Source organism: Lipotes vexillifer, unplaced genomic scaffold (genome assembly GCF_000442215.2).
Source record: "Lipotes vexillifer unplaced genomic scaffold, Lipotes_vexillifer_v1.1 scaffold362, whole genome shotgun sequence".
Lineage (NCBI taxonomy): Eukaryota > Metazoa > Chordata > Mammalia > Artiodactyla > Lipotidae > Lipotes > Lipotes vexillifer.
In genome coordinates this window covers 360,498-380,137 of record NW_006788741.1, presented here as the reverse complement: position 1 = coordinate 380,137, position 19,640 = coordinate 360,498, and the positions used below count along the sequence as shown (strand labels likewise).

The window sequence follows — 19,640 nt, the reverse complement described above, 5'->3', positions numbered from 1 at the left end:
AAAGAGTGATTTCCTGAAGTAACTCTACAATGCATCATAAACTAGGATGGAGTTTGTTAAGTCTGTTAACTGCAATGTCTACATTTTTACTGGTAGGAGTATAAAAAAGGGGAAACGTATAATGCTTATCAGAAAAGTGTTTTCTTTCTTAAAAAGTAAAAGTCATGCTTTCATTGTTGCATGATGTTATTCTTATGTTTATAAAACTAGTTAGCTGATTTATCGATGTAACATGTAAACTATTTCAGTCATTTTCACGAAATGGACATCTTTAGACAGTCATCTCTGCAGTCAATTATTTTCCATTTAAAGAGTATAGAAATTATTTGATGAAATATAACAAAAATTAATTATTTTGCTCATTTCCACTTTCTGAAGCATGTAACACCACGAAGATTCTGCTTCAGTTCTGTAATTGTTAAGTTAAATGAGCTAATGGATGATAAAGCCATTTTGAGTCACTAAAGAAAAACTAATAAAAATCATGTCAATCTTTCTCCTTAGACAAGAAGCAAGACTACATAGAAAACATGACAATGGTCAAATGAGACTCTCTAGAAAAAAATTTAGACAACTGTATCTATATAAGTATTAAAAATCAATAAATCAAAACCAGCATTTTATTTTCCCAATGTTAATATTTAAATTTTACTGGCATCATACTAAACATTATATTCAGAAAAAAATTTCTTAAGCAGTGAATTCAGTTACTGTTAAAGGTTCAAAGAGAATGGCTGTTATTTGAAAATTGGGGTAATGCTTAAAATGTAAAGAAGAAAAAAGTGGAGAAAGGCAAATGTTATTCTAAACAACAATTTCCTTCTATTTAAGCTAGAAGAGAGTAGCATATATCTTCTTGATTCCTGGAGTTTAGGTCATGTAATATATTTTAAAAATTGTTGAATGTTAAAGCTGAAAGAGACCTTAGGGAAAATTTATTTTAAAAAGTCTCATTTTCTGAATGAGACTTTCCCAAGGTCATATATCTGTTAATAGCAGATTCTAGTTAGAAGCATCAGAATACCTTAGTTTACAGTTAGCTCAAAATGAATTAGAGAGAAAAATTATCTAAAGGATATGAGTTATAAACTAGTGATTCTTGATCATTCCAGAAAAAAAAAAAAATGCTTTCTACAATACTTAGATTCAAATTGCAAGAAAACTGACAAAATTCTCCTTTATGTTTTCCCATTTTTATTACCACTGCCATAACTTCTCAATGGATTTCTCTTTGAAATTAATGATTAGCGTTGTTGGTAAATAACTGGAAAATATTGCTTTTTGCAGCTGGATGAAGAAGCCTCGATGTGGTGTACCTGACCAGACAAGAGGTAGCTCCAAATTTAATATTCGTCGAAAGCGGTATGCATTAACAGGACAGAAGTGGCAACACAAGCACATCACTTACAGGTAAAATAGCTAATGATGAATTACTGTTTCTTTTCAATTTTTCACAACTATGTATTTCGACATTTTGTTTGAGATCTTATGCACACTGACTACATGGTAACATATAGTGATGTAATGTTAACATAAAAAAACAAATTGCAATTGAGAAGAGAATAAATTGTCCATTTGGGGACCCTGTAGACAGACATTCCTTGAAACACTTTTGTAAACTAGATCTTCCAGCTTCTTGAATGAATGCTAATATTCTGAAAGACTTTCAGATGAGTATTCTAACACACAACATTCTTTATCAAGTATTCATAATCTAAAAAATTATAAAATAATAAAGTATATAAATAATTGCAATTTAAACAATATATCTTTGAATTATTAATTAACTTTTGGTATCAGAGCAACCATTTAACTTTTTATCTTTTTACAACGATGCAAATGGATCATCCTTTCTTGTCTTCAATGTAACATGCTTAAGGGATGAAAGTATCTTCCAATCTGGAGTGGCAATTGCTGCTAGTTCATATTCATTCATTAACTAATTGAACAACGTTTTATTGAGTACCAGCTTGGACAAAGAACAGTGCTAGGTACTGGGGATATAACAATAAATAAAACATAGGGATTCCATCCATCCTCATGGAATTTATAGTCACGTGGAAAAGTTTAACAATCATATAAATGTGATGATGCCTGTTTTGAAAGAGAAGGAACAAGATGCAAGAGAAATGTAAACCATGGTCATTCAACCCAACTTAGAAAACCAGGGCTGGCCTCCCTTCTGTCTTGAGAGTAATATGGAGTATTAAAGGAAATTCTTTATATGATCACCTTAACAGATACGAAAATGCATTCAAGAAAATTTAACCTCCATTTATGATAACTAGGAATCAAAGCAAAGAAACATACTTAATCAGAAAAATGGCATCTACGAAAACAAAAATTACAGCTTCATTATGTATTTCACATATAATATGACCACTGTAACATGAGGTGTTCAGAAAAAAAAATCGTTAAGTGAAACAACAAAAAACTACCTGCTGTCTTTACCTCCACCCAATAACATTGTGCAACTACTTATAGTTGTAAGGTAATAAAAGAGAATAAAAGATATAAGGAACTGTAAAGAAATAAAACTATCTTTAGTCATAGTTGTATCACTTTCTAACAGAACACCCAGAATAAACTCTAGATAATGTTTTTAGAAATAATAAAAGAATATATCCAGCTTTAAACATAATTAGATTTTATTTTTAGAGCAATTTTGGGTTTACAGAAAAGTTGAGCAGATAGTATGGGTAGTTCTCACTGCCCCCCCTCCTCCCAGTATACACACTCACATAGTTTCTCCCATTATTAAGATCTTAATTAGTATTAGATATTTGTTACAGTTGTTGAGCCAGTATTGCTCTATTACTGACTAAAATCGATAGTTTACACCACAGTTCACTCTTTGTGTTATAGTTTTATGGATTTTGACAAATGCATAATATCATATAGTATTACAGTATCATACAGAATTAGTTTCACTGTTCTGAAAATCCTTTGTTACACCTACTCATCCCTCTTCTCCTTAGGACACTACTGATGGTTTTAATGTCTCTATAGTTTTGCCTTTTCTAGAATGTCATATGGTTCGAAACAGAGTTTGTAGCCATTTCAGACTGCTTTCCTTCACTTAATAATATGCATTTATTTCCTCCTTGTCTTTTCATGACTTGATAGCTCATTTCTTTTTATTACTGAGCAATATTCCATTGTATGGATGTGTCAAAGTTTGCTTACCTGTTCACCTATTGAAGACTTCTTGGTTGCTTCCAGTTTTTGGCAATTATGAGTAAAGCTAGTATAAACATATGCGGGCTGGTTTTTGTGTGGACATTAATTTTCAACTTATTTGGCTAAATACCTGGGAGTATAATTTTGCTGATCATAAGGTAAGACTATGGTTAGCTTTTTAAGAAACTACCAAACTATCTTCAAAGTGGCTAAACCATTTTGCATTACCACCAATAATGAATGAAAGTTACTGTTCCTCTACAACTTTGTCAGGATTTGGTGTTGTCAGTGTTCTGGATGTAACCATTCTAATAGGTGGTTTCTCAATTTTTTAACTTGCAATTCCCTAATGCTATGTGAAGCTGAGCATATTTTTGTATGCTTATTTGCCATCTGTACATCTTCTTTTGTGAGATGACTGTTTAGATCTTTGCACCAACTTTTAATTGAGTTGTTATTTTAAAGGTTCTTTGTATATTTTGGATTACAAGTCTTTTATCAGATATGTTTTCAAATATGTTGTCTCAGTCTGTGGCTTGACATTCCATTCTCTTTTTAGTGTATTTTGCAGAGCAGAAGTATGAATTTTAATAAGGTAGAACTTATCAATTATTTTCATTTCTATATTGTACTTTTGTTGTTATATCAAAAAAACATTGCCAAACAGAAGGTCACTTAGAATTTCTCCTATGTTATCTTCTAAAATTTTAATAGTTTGGCATTTACATTTAGGTCAATGATCCATTTTGAGTTTGTTTTTGGGAAAAGTGTAAAATCTATATTCAGTTTTTTACATGTGGATGTTCAGTTGTTCCAGCACCACTGGTTGGAAAGACCATTCTTTCTCCACTACCTTTGATCTTTTGTCAAAGATCAGTTGCCTATGTGCGTGGGTAAATTTTGGTGCTCTTTATTCTGCTTCATTGATCTGTGTGTCTATTCATAAACCAAAATCACACTTTCTTGATTACTGTGGTTTAGAGTAAGTCTTGATATCAGATACTATCAGTTTTCTGATTTTCTTCTTCTTCTTCTTCAGTATTGTGTTGTTTTTTCAGAGTCTCTTGCCTTCCCACATAACATTTAGAATCAGTTTGCCATTACAGGCATTCCTCAGAGATATTCTGTGTTCAGTTCTAGATCAACAAAATAAAGAGAATATAGCAATCAAGCTCATATAGCAATCAAGTGATGTCTTGAAATTTTTGGTTTCCCAGTGCATATAAAATTTGTTTACACTATACTATAGTTTATTAAGTGTGCAGTAGCATCATGCCCAAAAGCACAATGAGCATGCCTTAGTTAAAAGTACTTTATTGATAAAAAATGCTAACACTCAGCTGTTGATGGCTACTGACTGCTCAGGGTGGTGGTTGGTAAAAGTCAAGGTGGCTGAGGCAAGTTCTTAAAAGAAGACAACAATGAAGTTTGCCACATTGATCTACTCTTCCTTGTATGAATAATTTCTCTCTAACATGCAGTGCTGTTTGTAGCATTTACCCACAGTAGCACTTTCAAAACTGGAGTCAAATCTCTCAAACCCTACCACTGTTTAAACAACCAAGTTTATGTCATATTCTGAATGCTGTTTTCTTTGTTATGTCAACAATCTTCATAGCATCTTCACCAAGAGTAGATTCCATTTCAAGAAACCACTTTCTTTGCTCATCAGTAAGAATCAACTTATCATTTAAAGTTTTATCATGGGATTGCAGCAATTTAATCACATCTTTAGGCTCATGTTTCATTTTAATTCTCTTGTTATTTCCACCACATCTGCAGTTACTTCCTCCACTGAAGTCTTGAACCACTCAAAGTCATCCATGAGGACTGGAATCAATTTCTTCCAAACTCCTGTGAATATTGATATTTTATCTCTTTCCATGAATCACAAATGTTCTTAATGGCATAAAGAATGGTGAATCCTTTCCAAAAGATTTTCAGTTTACTTTACCCAAATCCTTCAGAGGAATCACTATCTATGGCAGCTGTAGCCTTACAAAATGTATTTCTTAAATAATAAGACTTGAAAGTTGAAATCACTCCTTGTTCCAAGGGCTGCAGAATGGATGTTGTGTTAGTAGGCATGAAAACAACAAGAATCTTGTATATCTCCATCACAGGTCTTGGGTTACCAGGTGCATTGTTAATAAGCAGTAATATTTTGAAAGAAATCGTTTTTCTGAGCACTAGGTCTCAACAGTGGGCTTACAGTATTCAGTAAACCATGTTGTAAACAGATGTACTGTCATCCAGGCTTTGCTGTTTTACCTATAGAGCACAGGCAGAGTAGTTTTAGCATAATTTTAAGGGGCCGAGGATTTTTGAAATAGCAAATGAACATTGGTTTCAACTTAAAGTCACCAGCTGCATTATCCACTAACAAGAGAATCAGCTTATCCTTTCAAGCTTTGAAGTCAGGCATTAAGTTCTCTTCTCTAGCTATGAATGTCCTAGATAGCATCTTCTTCTAATATAATAAAGCTGTTTCATCTACATTGAAAATTTAATGTTTAACGTAGCAATCTTTATTAATTATCTTGGCTAGATCTGGATAACTTGCTGGAGCTTCTGTATCAGCACTTGATGCTTCACTTTGTGCTTTTATGTTATGGATATAGCTTCTTTCCTTAAACCTCATATACCAACCACTGTTAGCTTCAAAATTTTCTTCTGCAGCTTCCTCACCTGTCTCAGCCTTCACAGAATTAAAGAGAGTTAGGGCCTTTCTCTGAATTAGACTTTGGTTTAAAGGAATATTGTGGCTGGTTTGATCTATGTAGACCATTAAAACTTTCTCCATATAAGCAATAAAGCTGTTTTGCTTTCTTATTATTTGTGTGTTCACTGGAATAGCACTTTTAATTTCCCTCAAGAATTTTTCATTTGCTTTCATAGCTTAGCTAACCATTTGGGGCAGAGGTCTAGCTTTTGTCCTATCTCAGCTTTTGACATGCTTTCTAAACCTAATCATTTATTACTTAAAGTGAGAGATGTGTGATTTTCCCCTCACTTGAATACTTAGAGACAGTTGTTAGGTAATTAATTGGTCTAATTTCAATATTGTTGGGCCTCAGGAAATAGGGAGGCCCAGTGAGAGAGAGAGCAATAGTGGAATGTCAGGTCAGTGGAGCAGTCAGAACACAGACAACATTTCTTAAGTTCACTGTTTTATGTGGGAGTGGTTCATGTTACCCCAAAATAATTACAGTAATAACATCAAAGATCACTGTCACAGATCACCATAACAAATATAATAATAATTTAAAAGTTTGAAATATTGCGAGAATTACCAAAATGTGACACAGAGACACAATGAGCAAATGCTTTTTGAAAAATGGTGCCAATAGACTTCTTCAACATAGGATTGCCACAAACCTTCAATTTATAAATAACACAATATCTGTGAGGCACAATAAAACAGGGTATGCCGGCACCCATGAAATAATTTAGCAGGACTTTTATTGTGAACGCCTTGAATATACAGATCATTCTGGGGAGAACTGACATCTTAATATTGATTGTTACCATTAATGAACATGAATATTTCCCCATTTGTTTAGGTTTTTGATTTCTTTCCTCAGAATTTTATACTTTTAATCTTATAAATCTTTTGTATATATCTTAGTCCATTTGGACTTCTATAACAAAATACCACAAGTGGCTTATAAACAGCAGAAATTTATTTCTCACAATTCTGGAGGCTGGGAGTCTGAGATCAAGGTGCCAGCATAGTTGGTGCCCTCTTCTAGGTCACAAACTTCTTGGATCCTCACATACATAGCAGAAGGGCTAGAGATATTTGTGGGACACTAATCCCATTCATGAAGGTTCCATCTTCATGACCTAAGGACTTCCCAAAGGTCCCATCTCCTAATATTATCATCTTTGTGGGTTAGGATTTTAACATATGAATTTTAGGGGGACAAATATTCAAACCAGACTCACACATTTTGGATAGATTTATTTCTAAGGATTTCTTTAAACATTTTTTGTACTATAAGTTGTATTGTGCTTTAAATTTCAAATTCTAAATGTTTATTACTGATATATAAGATAGCAATTGACTTTTGTATATTAACCTTGTAGCCTAGAATTTTACTATAAATCACTCATTAGTTCAGGATTTTCTTTTTGGTCAGTTCATTTATATTTTCTGCATAGAAAATTATGTCATCTGAAAACAAGGATAGTTGTTTTTTTAATTCCCAATGTGTATTGCTTTTATTTCCTTTGCTTATTTTATTGCATTAGCTACTGCTTTCAGTGCAATGTTAAATAGGAGTGCTGGGAGCAGACATCATTGCCTTTTTCCTAGTCTTTAAGGGAAAAGCGTGTAATTCCTCACCATTAAATATAATATAAGCTACAGGCTTTTTGTTAGATGTTTAATCAAGTTGAGGAAGTTCTCCCATTCCTAGTTTGCTGAATATATTTAGTATGAGTGGAAATTGTCTTTTACCAAATGCTTTTTCTGTATCTATGCTATGATTGTATGTTTTTTTCTTCTTTAGCCTTTTAATGTGATTGATTACCTTAATTAATTTTCAAATGTGGAATGAGACTCTCATGCCTGGGCTAAACCCCACTTTGGTATGGTGAATAATTCTTTATATACACTGTAGAGTTTGATTTGCTAATCTTTGTTTAGGATTTCTACATCTATGTTCATGAGTAATATTGATTAGCAGTTTTCCTTTCCTGTAATGTCTTTATCTGGTTTTGTTAGTAGGGTAATGCTAGTTTCATAGAATGGGTTAAGAATTCTATTTTCTGGAAGAAATTATAGAGAATTGGTATGATTTCTTCCTAAAATGTTTAGTAGACTTCACCAGTGTAACCGTTTAGACCTAGTTCTTTTTTTTTTTTTTTTTGGAAAGATATTAATTTCTAATTAAATTTATTTAATTGATATAGGACTGTTCAGATTATCTATTTCTCTTTGTAGAAGTTTTTATAGATTGTGCCTTTTAAAGGAGTTGTTCAGTTAAATCAGTAATAGCCTTTATAGGCTGCCTTAACAAAAACCTTGGTGGCTTAGACATCAGGAATTAAATTTCTCACAGTTTTGGAGCTTAGAAATCTAAGATTGAGGTGCTGTCAGTGTCCTTTTCTGGTAAGGCCTCTTTTCCTGGCTTTTAGATGGCCACCTTCTCACTGTGTCCTTATCTGTGTCCTTTATAGGTCAATTTTAGACCTATAAAGGTTACACAACTATGTTTCCTCTGTGTGGGGGTGAAGAGAAAGAGATTTCTGGTGTCTTCTTCTCTTCTTATAGGGACACCAGACATACCGAATTAGGGTCCAATGTTGTGACTTTATTTACTATCAAGTACCTCCTTAAAGTCCCTATCTCTGAATACAGTTACATTGAGAGTTAGGGCTTTAATATATGAATTTGTAGGTACACAGTTGAGCCCATGACATCATCTAAGTTATCACATTTATGGACATACACTTGTTCATAGTATTCTTTTATTATCCTTTTAATATTCATGTTATCAGTACTGATGTGCCTTCTTTCATAACTGATAGTAATTTGTGTCTTCTTTTTTTCTTATTTAGTCTGGCTAGAGGTTTATTAATTATATTAATCTTTTCAGAGAAATGGCTTTAAATTTTTTTTTTTTCTGTATTGTTTTCCTGTTTTCAGTTTCATTGATTTCTGTTCCAAATTTATTTTTCTTGTTTGCTTTTTTTTCTTCCTAATTTCCTAAGATGGAAGTTTAGATTAATTACTTTTATCTTTCTTTGCCTCCTAATATGCATTTAATGCTATATATTGTATTTTAAGCACTGTTTTTGCTGCATCCCACAAATTTTGATAAGTTGTATTGTCATTTTAATTTAGTTCAAATAATATTAAAATTTCCTTGAGATTTTCGTTCTTTGACTCACATGTTATTGATAAGTATGCTGCTGTATCTCCAAGCATTTTGAGATTCTTCCTAGTATTCTTGGTGAATGTTCCATGTGAGATTGAGAGTAATGAGTATTCTGCTGGTTTTGGATGAAGTGTTCTATACATGTTGATTAGATTAAGTTGATTAATGATGCTGTTCAGTTCAACTATATCCTTACTATTTTCTATCAGCAGGGTCTGTCAATTACTGATAGAGTGGTGTTGAAGTCTCCAACAAATGGTACACTTGCCTTTTTCTTCTTGAAGTTCTATCAGTTTTTGCCTCATTTATTTTGTTGCTCTGTTGTTATATATATATATTAAGGTTTGTTACACCTTGGAAAAATTGACACCTTTATCATTATGTAATGCCCCTCTTTATCTCTGATAATTTACTTTGCTCTGAGGAAGACTTTGTCTGAAAATAATATAGCTATTATGGTTTTCTTTTGATTAGTGTAGGGTGGTATATTTCTTATCCTCCTATTTTTAACCATCAAAATCTATATATTTAAGGTGAGTTTCTTGTAGACAACATATAGTTGGGGCTTCTTTTTTTTTTTTTTTTTTTTAAATCCACTCATCGTCTTTATCTTTTCATTGGTATATTTAGGCTATTCACATTCCAAGTAGTTATTTATATAGTTAAATTAATATCTACTATATTTGTAACTTTTGCTGCCCATTGCTATTGTTCTTTGTTCTTTGTTTTGTGGATTTTGTTTTGCTTTTGTTTTTGTATTTCCTCTTTTTCTACCTTTTCTGGTCATAATGAGCATTGTATATATTACCATATCAATATTCTTCTTGCTTAGATCATATTCTTCTTGCTTAGATGGTTTCTGAGGAGAGGTCTAATTGAATTGGTATCTTTGTTCCTTTGTAGATAAGGTGTTTTTCCTCCCTCTGGCTTCATTCAAGGTTTTATCTTTGTCTTTGGTTTTCTGCAGTTTGAATATAATATGTCTGCGTGTAGATTTTGTTCTCTGAAAGTCCTGGATCTGTGGTTTGATGTGTGACATTATTTGAAATATGTCTCTGTTCATATCTCTCTTCTTCTTCTAGTATTCTCATTATGTTCTGTTACACTTAAATGTCCCATAGTTCTTGGATGCTCTGTTATGTTTTCAAGCTTTTTTTTTTTTTTTTTCTTTACTTTTCAATTTGGGAATTTTCAACTGAGTTATCTTCAAGCTCACTGATTCTTCCCTTGGTTATATAGTCTTATGATGAACCTATCAGAGACATTTATATATATATATATATATATATATATATATATTAGCATTTCCTTTTAATTCTTTCTTGTAGTTTCCACCTCTCTGCTTATATTACTCATGTGTTTTTTTCTTGTCCACTTTTTCCATTAGAGCCCTTAGGATATTGATCATATTTAATTCAAATATCTGGTCTGATAATTCAAGATCTCTGCCATAAAGAGTCTGGTTCTAATGCTTCTTTTGTCTCTTCAGTCTGTGTTTTCTCTTGACTTTTAGCATGTTATTAATTTTTTTTTGAAATCCAGACATGATGTATTGGGTCATGAAACTGGGGTAATAAGTCTTTAATGTGAAGTTTCATGTTCATCTGCTTAGGAGTTTGGCTGTTTATTTTTTCTTGTAGCTGTAGGTGTTGGAAGCTTCATTTTCTTCTACTGGCCTAGTTTTTGTCTCCCATGTTGTCTCTGAATATCCTAGAAGCTCTTTCTTAAATAAACTTTGTGTCTTGCAGCTTTCTAATTTGTAATCCACTGTTATTATACTGAGCCTTGTTGGTGTGATGTAAAGTATTGGGGTGAGGAAGCAGTCTATAATTCTGTGATTAAATCTCAGTGTTTTAGGTGGGCTTGACTTTTGGGGATCTTACACTCAGAATATTATCATGGCCTTTTACTTCTTTTCTTCTACTATATCAGACAGGAATGATTCAGGGACTTTTGCTTCTGGTTCTTCGTACTCTTCTGTGTCTCCAGTTTTGGGGGTGGAACTTTGCCCTGTAACTGCAATTCTCTGTTGGAGCTATGAAGTGTTGTTTAGTTTTTGTTTGCTCAGCTTTTTTGTCTTATTGTGAGGTTGGGAGTGAGCTTCCAAGTTCTTTACATGTCAGAACAGAAACTGGAATTTTTTTACAAGATCAATATACAAAGTAAACCAGCACACACACAGAGTATAATCTTTACAAAAATGACATTTAAAATAGACACAAAAATATGAGTAAAGAATAAATCTACAAAAGATGTGTAAGCCCTTTAAGAAGAAAATTAGAAACTTTTATTGAAAGACATAAAAAGACCAAAAATAAATGTGGAGATATATTTTGCTCTTAATAGAAAATCTCAATATAATGAAAGTTCAGATTTTCCACAAATTCAATGCAATTTTAACAAAATTCCCAGTAATATTTTTTGTATAATTTAACAAACTGACTCAAAAATCTCTGAGGATTAGTGAAGGCCCAATATTAATCAAAATGTTCCCACTTACTAGATATGAAGACTTTCTTTAAATCAATACAAATTAAGGCAATATGTGGTGTTAGCACAGAGATAGACAAATAGTCCAACAGTGCAGACAAATGATCACAGAAATAGACCATTCATGTATTAAGAAATTGACTTATGCCAGAGCAGTCCTTGCAGATCAGTGGGGAAAGGATGGGCTATTTTACTTATTAACTTATTCTGTGATAATTCGTTATCTATACGGAAAACAATGAAATTACCTCATACCATAGAAAAATCAATAAATACCAACTGGATTAAAGTATAATCAATTTTAGACCTGTAAAGCTTACACAACTATGTATATTGATATTTATTTTTTTCCCATTTCAGATTTTATTCTTTTTCTGACCTGATTTCCAAACTCTTGGCAGTGTACCCTGTTTAGTGTCTCTGCATCCTTAGGTACTACCAACACCATTCAATTTTAAAAGAAAGAAAGAGAGAAACTAAGAGCCGTTAGGTTCAGAACTGATCATAACTCCATTTATGTTGTATCCCTATACTGACAATTGTCTCAGCTAGATTTGAATTTTCAAATAATTAGGTGTTTATCCTTGTAAACTTCCAGATTATCTTTTAATATTTGATTATTGATATGCACATAAGGTGGTCAAGAGTTTTGGAGTAAGAAAAGTCTGGATTTTCATTCTGGCTCTGATACTTGCTACCTGTAAAACCAGGATCAAGCTATTTATTTTTCCAAGTCTCATTTTCCCTGTGTGTAAAGTAAGTATTGTAACAATACCTGCCTCACAAGGCTTAGGAGACAATTAAGTCAGACAGTAGGGAAAAAAACAAAAACAGCATAGTGCTTGAAACACAGTGCTTAATAAATGCCGATTATTATCTTAACTCCTTTAATTTATCAGATAAATCCCAGAAATTGTTGAGAATATTATAACAGGGTAAGAGAAAGTTGGGAGTGAGAGCTAAAGATATTACCTTCTAAAGTTAATATATATAAAGTGTTAAGAAGTTGCCTTGTATATAATAGGTAGTAAATAGTATCATTTGCTACTACTTTTTTTTTTTACTATATTTAGGAAAATAAATACAAAATATGACATTGGAGCTCAAAATGATTACAGAATGTGCCATTACAGAATAAAGACAGGAGTTGGAATGGCGGTGGTAGAATCTAGGTTTTATTTGATTCCAAACTCATTATGAGTCAACAGTATAATGTGGCTCAAGAAGAAAAGCTAGAATGTCCATAGTAGATTTATAGAAAGGAAAATGTTCAAAGCAGTGGAGATGCTAATTTTATCTCTGCTTTGTTGACCATGCCTTACTTGATGTATCTTTTTCTCTTTTGGCCACCACATTTTCTGCTGCTTCTTGCCAAATTAATGTACACCTCTAAAAAGAAATCAAAATACTAAGAGATCTTGAATGCAGTTTGCATGAGGAAGAGCTCAAGATTAGAGCCAAGTATTCTTAACATGATGGAAAGAATATTTAAGGGAGAAATTTCCTGTTATTTTCAAATACTTAAATATCTTTTTTATTTTAATTAATTAATTTATTTTTGGTTGCATTTGGTCTTCCTCACTGTGCGGCTTTCTCTAGTTTCAGTGAGTGGGTCCTACTCTTCATTACGGTGCATGGGTTTCTCATTGTGGTGACTTCTCTTGTTGTGGCTTCTCTTGTTGTGGAGCACAGGCTCTAGGCACGTGGGCTTCAGCAGTTGTGGTACACGGGCTCAGTAGTTGTGGCTCGTGGGCTCTAGAGTGCAAGCACAGTAGTTGTGGTGCACGGGCTTAGGTGCTCCGCAGCATGTGAGATCTTCCCAGACCAGGGCTTGAACCCATGTCCCCTACATTGGCAGGCAGATTCTTAACCACTGCGCTACCAGGGAAGCCCTATTTTCAAATACTTAAAGGTTTTAAGAGAAATCTAATATTTTGAGCTATCAGAAAATTAAATCATCCAGCCTACAATTCTTTTTTCATCATTGGAAACATATAAACCAGGAAATTTATTCACTTGTCAGGGAAATTAGAGGAATGGTTGGAAAGTTCAATTACATAACTTTAAGATCTCTTCCTATCTTTAAAATGTGGGATTGAGGGCTTCCCTGGTGGCGCAGTGCTTGAGAGTCCGCCTGCCGATGCAGGAGACGCGGGTTCGTGCCCCGTTTCGGGAAGATCCCACATGCCGCGGAGCGGCTGGGCCCGTGAGCCATGGCCACTGAGCCTGCGCGTCCGGAGCCTGTGCTCCGCAAATGGGAGAGGCCACAACAGTGAGAGGCCCGCATAACGCAAGGAAAAAAAAAAAAAATGTGGGATTGAAGGGAACTTTCTATAATCAGTCCATTTAAAGGGAATGTCTAGGCCCCTATGCCTTCCACTTAAATGACCTCAATGTTCGATGCCTAGAAATGGGAACTTCTGAGGTTGTATCACTTATGTATTCTTAGGGATATATATAACTTTGGCTGATGCATAATATACATGCTGGTTATAACTGTAATACAAGTACTGGTGACCATTCATCTCTTACTTGAATTTTTATGATCAATTTCCTTTTGACAAATTTTGCTTCTTGGATAATTATGTGTATAAATGATTATTGAACAGCATTATGTGGCAGAACTGTCAATAGACAGATGAGTTAGGCAAGGCCCCTGCTCCCATGGAGAATGTAGTCTAGTATGGGAGACAGGTATGTAAGTGAATAATTATAAAATAGTATATTGTGTGTTACTTCAAGACCATACAGGAGCTCCATTTCATCAGAGAACATATCCATTTTATGCTCCCCAGCACCTAGTAGAGTGTCTGCTGTGTATTACGTCTGCAAAAAATAGTTGTTGAAACAATTAATGAATTTTTAGTAGGTTTTGGTTAAACTTTATTCAAAATAACAATAGGATCTTAATGAGTAGCATCATTTTTTATCAAGTAGATATTTATTTCTCAGGTTTACTGAATATTATATAAAGTAGATTTAGCCTAAGTTCCTTTTCTCTATAAAATATAAACTCCAAAATAATAATTTATATAATAAATGACCAATGGAATAGGTAATCAACTGCCAGATGCATCTATTTTTAAAAAAATATATAGTATATTACTGGGCATATACCCTTGAGAAAACCATAATTCAAAAAGACTCATGTACCAAAATGTTCATTGCAGCTATATTTACAATAGACAAGAGATGGAAACAACCTAAGTGTCCATCATCAGATGAATGGATAAAGAAGATGTGGCACATATATACAATGAAATATTACTCAGCCATAAAAAGAAACGAAATTGAGCTATTTGTAATGAGGTGGATAGACCTAGAGTCTGTCATACAGAGTGAAGTAAGTCAGAAAGAGAAAGACAAATACCGTATGCTAACACATATATATGGAATTTAAGAAAAAAAAATGTCATGAAGAACCTAGGGGTAAGACAGGAATAAAGACACAGACCTACTAGAGAATGGACTTGAGGATATGGGGAGGGGGAAGGGTAAGCTGTGACAAAGTGAGAGAGAGGCATGGACATATATACACTAACAAACATAAGGTAGATAGCTAGTGGGAAGCAGCCGCATAGCACAGGGAGATCAGCTCAGTGCTTTGTGACCACCTGGATGGGTGGGATAGGGAGGGTGGGAGGGAGGGAGACACAAAGGGAAGAGATATGGGAACATATGTATATGTATAACTGATTCACTTTGTTATAAAGCAGAAACTAACACACCATTGTAAAGCAATTATACTCTAATAAAGATGTAAAAAAATTATAGTATATTAATGAGTATTCATAATATATTAGTGGATCTGATAATACTATGTTATGTTATATTAAATTAATTAGTATTGATTTTCCCAGTAAATTCTTCCTTTAGCTAACCTTGATTTTAAATCCATGCTTCTGTGACTACTAAGGATACAACCCTAGAAGTTATTATTTTACTTTAACAATATATGCAGAGAAAAGAAAGCTAGAAATTGCTAAATAAGAAGTTCCTTCCCAGAGATATTTCTCACCATTCTCTCTAAACCCGATGAGCTCACTGAACTTGATTACCCTATTGACAAACTTGTGTATCCAGAGGATACACAGCAAGCTGAGAAACAGAAACTATTTAAATAAGACCCAAAGTAATATGTACCTAGGTCTGCCCTACCTGGAAAGCTAGCATCTTTGGAAATAGTCAGATATTTAATGTTAGCTTTCCTAGAGGGACTCCATAGTTAATCTCCACTCAGATGATTTCTTGTATTTAAAAAAAAAAGTGAAGTCACATCAACTATACAAACATAATATGAGTAAAAGTAAGTTAGTCTATTTAGTTCTCCTCTGATAGAACATTTTAATACATTCTGAATAAGGATCTGTTAATAATTTAAATATGTAGTTTATTATTTTTACTCTTTTATATTCTTAGAAATTGTCTACTTTCCTAGTTATGATAAATTCCATTTACTTACTAATCATTTTTAATAAAATGTTAGTATGCTTTTCTGAACAACTATTTTTATTTATTGAATTGAGTAAATGGTATTTAACCCTGGTCATACCAAAATATCTTGACATAAGTATATCATATAACTTCTGTATCTTAACTAAATACCAAAGTATTCAGTTTTATTTTTTCTTACTTTGAAAATTAGAGATAAAACAGTACCCAAAATTTGAAAAAGATTATCACTTTATTAGAGATAAAACAGTACCCAAAATTTGAAAAAGATTGATCACTTTATCAAAATTTTAGGGGGAAAGAGTCATTATTAGTATGTAGAATTTTTATTGAAGAAATTGGTATGCATCCAATGATATTGAAACTAGAGAATTCTGACTTTACATAGTAATTTTAGGCATTGGGTAATATGTACTGTCTTCTGAATACCTAAACAGAGTTTACTTGATTTGAAAATGATGAAACCTTTGGCAATGTCCTTGTTACACATTTCCCATAACTTCTACTCAAATGAACAAATATTTGATTATTTTACATTTCATTTTAATTTATTTTACAGAACTAATGAAGCAAAATAATTCCTACAGTTCCATGAGTAAAGAAAACACGTACATATTTTGGTAGAGTTTTGTTAATAAGCCTCTTTCTCCCCAGATTTACTGTTTCTCTAAACTTCAAATTCTAACACTTTTTAAAATTACCCTAGAAATAGTGAAGTAAACTTAATATCTCACTTATCATGGAGAAATTTTTGTATTGTTATTGAGAATTGTAAAGCAGAGTTAAAGCTTCTTTTAACTTTGAATATGTAATACCAAACACCAAAATATTTAGTTTTTTTCTTATTTTCATGTTAGAGATAAATTAATACTCTAATTTTGGAAAACAGTCATCACTCTATTAAAAACTTGAAAGGGAAATACTCCATTATTAATACATAAATTTTTTATTAAATGAATTGGTAGTGATTCAATGAAATTAAATCTAGAGAATCCTGACCTTACATAGTAACCTTAAAAATAAATTAACATACTTTGCCTTCATTACCAATTATTCTGATGAACAATGATGTCTTGAATTTCCCACTTCATCAATTTTATTATGCAGGGCTGTATAAGACATGATTGTTAAAGATAATTTTTTTTTTTTTTTAGGTAAATGTTACAAAATTTACCAAACTGAAGGCTTAAAAGAATCAGTGAAATAGCATAATGAAAAAACCCAATAGAGAATTCAAACCATGAAAACAATTGTCTTATTAAAATGGAAAATATGTTCACTGTAACCACTCTATTTCCACAAAAAAAAGACAAAGTAAAAGCACTTTAAAATTAAATTAGTTTGTTTTTCAAATATGACCTTCGTTTAATTTATTTTATAGTATTGTCTTTATTTTGCAAGTATATATTAACAATTTTGTGTATTATGTATTACAATATTAAGAATAACAGTGTTTACTCTTAATATCATATGATGTCTCTGTGCTTTTTATTATTTCAGTTATTAGTAAATACAAAACATCTCTCAATGGCATAAAATTTCTAAGTCGGTTTTTGTGTGTACCTAATTCAGAATTCCAGCTCTAACTCTGAAGTACACTAATGTGTCTTGTATTTTTTTTTAATTTTTATGGGAGTATAGTTGATTTACAATGTTGTGTTAGTTTCAGGTGTACAGCAATGTGAATCAGTCATGTATATATATATCTGTTCTTTTTCAGATTATTTTCCCACATAGGTCACCACAGAATACTGAGTAGAGTTCCCTGTGCTATACAGTAGGTCCCCATTAGTTACATATTTTATACATATCAGTGTGTATATTGGCAGTCCCAATCTCCCAATCTATCACTGCCCCCCCCATGTTTCTCCTCTGGTAACCACAATTTTGATTTTGAGGTCTCTGAATCTGTTTCTATTCTGTAAATAAGTTTATTTGTACTATTTTTTATGGTATTCCACATATATTTGTCTTTCTCTTACTTACTTCACTTCGTATGATAATCTCCAGGTCCATCCATGTTACTGCAAATGACATTATTTTGTTCTTTTTTATGGCTGAGTAATATTCCATTGTATACATGTACCACATCTTCTTTATCAATTCTTCTGTCAATGGACATTTAGGTTGCTTCCATGTCTTAGCTATTGTAAATAGTTCTGCAATGAACACTGGAGTGCAGTAAGTGGGAATGTAAATTGGTACAACCATTATGGAGAACAGTATGGAGGTTCCTTAAAAAACTAAGTATAAAACTACTGTATGATCCAGCAATCCCACTCCTGGGCATATATCGGGAGAAAACTGTAATTTGAAAATATACTTATGTCTTATATTAATTAATGACATCACAAATATTGTAGTTAAGCACATTTTGGAAATTCATCAGTACATAGCTTTGAAAAACACAGTGATGTGTTTTCAAGTCATAATGGTACTACACATTTATTATTCTTTATTATATTATATTACTTCATTTTTCTCAGAACCACTGTGTACTTATGTACATATCATACTAACATGATTTCATTTTTCTTTGCTGTAAGGTTACCCTTTATTTGAATATAAAATGATTTCTCCATTACATATTGAATCCAACACTAATTCCTATTAACAATATCCTCAGAACATATACTGAATTTGTCTAATTCTTCATATCTCCATGACAGCCACTCTAGTACATTTCTCTAATTTCACTTGCTCAAACTTCCACAGTGTTTTATTGGTTCCAATCTTGTCCCCCTAGTCATTTTTCGTCAGAAGCAGTGATCTTTGTAAACTGGAAAAATACCAGGATACGTCTCTGCTTAAAACTCTTCAGTGGTTTCCTTTCACAGAACATAACCCACTCCCTGCCAATTCTCTTTCATCTCATGCCACTGTTTTAAGCATTCATTTTTCACCAGTTCACAAAGCAGTCCCATTCTCTGAACTGGCCAAGTTTGTTTGTGCTTCTCACTATTCCTTCTGGCTGGAAACTCAGTGCTAGACATGCATGGCTCCTTTTGTCATTGAAATCCCATTTATCATCTACTTATCTCACCTCCTCACCCCTCATTTATAACCATCTATAATTGTATTTTTTATTTTTTATCTCACCACTAAAATATATAAGTTCTACAAGATCAGAGTCTTATTCACAGTTTTACGTCTAGCACCTAGAGCAGTACCTATTATGTAGTACATTCTTTCAAATGCTTGTCATAAAAATACTTGCCCACTAATGATGAGCTTCTGCAATCCGATAAGGTGGAAAGAAAATAAAAGACTACAAGGAAAATTAATTTAGACAAAATTCAAAGTTACAACATTAATCTGCATGCATCGACCATCAAATAGGTAATATAGAAAAGAAAAGCATAAGCAAAGTAAAAAGACAACCCTCAAAATGGGAGAAAATATTTGCAAATGAAGCAACTAACAAGGGATTAATCTCCAAAATATATGAACAGCTCATGCAGCTCAATATCAAAAAAACAAAAAAACCCAATCAAAAACTGGGTGGAAGATCTAAATAGACATTTTGCCAAAGATATATAGATGGCCAAAAAGCACATGAAAAGACGCTCAGCATCACTAATTATTAGAGAAATGCAAATCAAAATGACAATGAGTCATCACTTCACACCAGTC

General features: G+C 32.7%; 1 protein-coding gene across 1 annotated transcript in view; it reads left to right on the top strand.

The window, feature by feature from the left end:
- Positions 1-19,640, top strand: part of MMP16 (matrix metallopeptidase 16) — a 346,798-nt gene that overhangs the window by 166,782 nt on the left and 160,376 nt on the right. Inside the window, exon 3 of the mRNA XM_007461751.1 lies at positions 1,288-1,410. Within this exon, the coding sequence (XP_007461813.1) occupies positions 1,288-1,410 (123 nt within the window). The remainder of the gene's footprint in view (positions 1-1,287; positions 1,411-19,640) is intronic.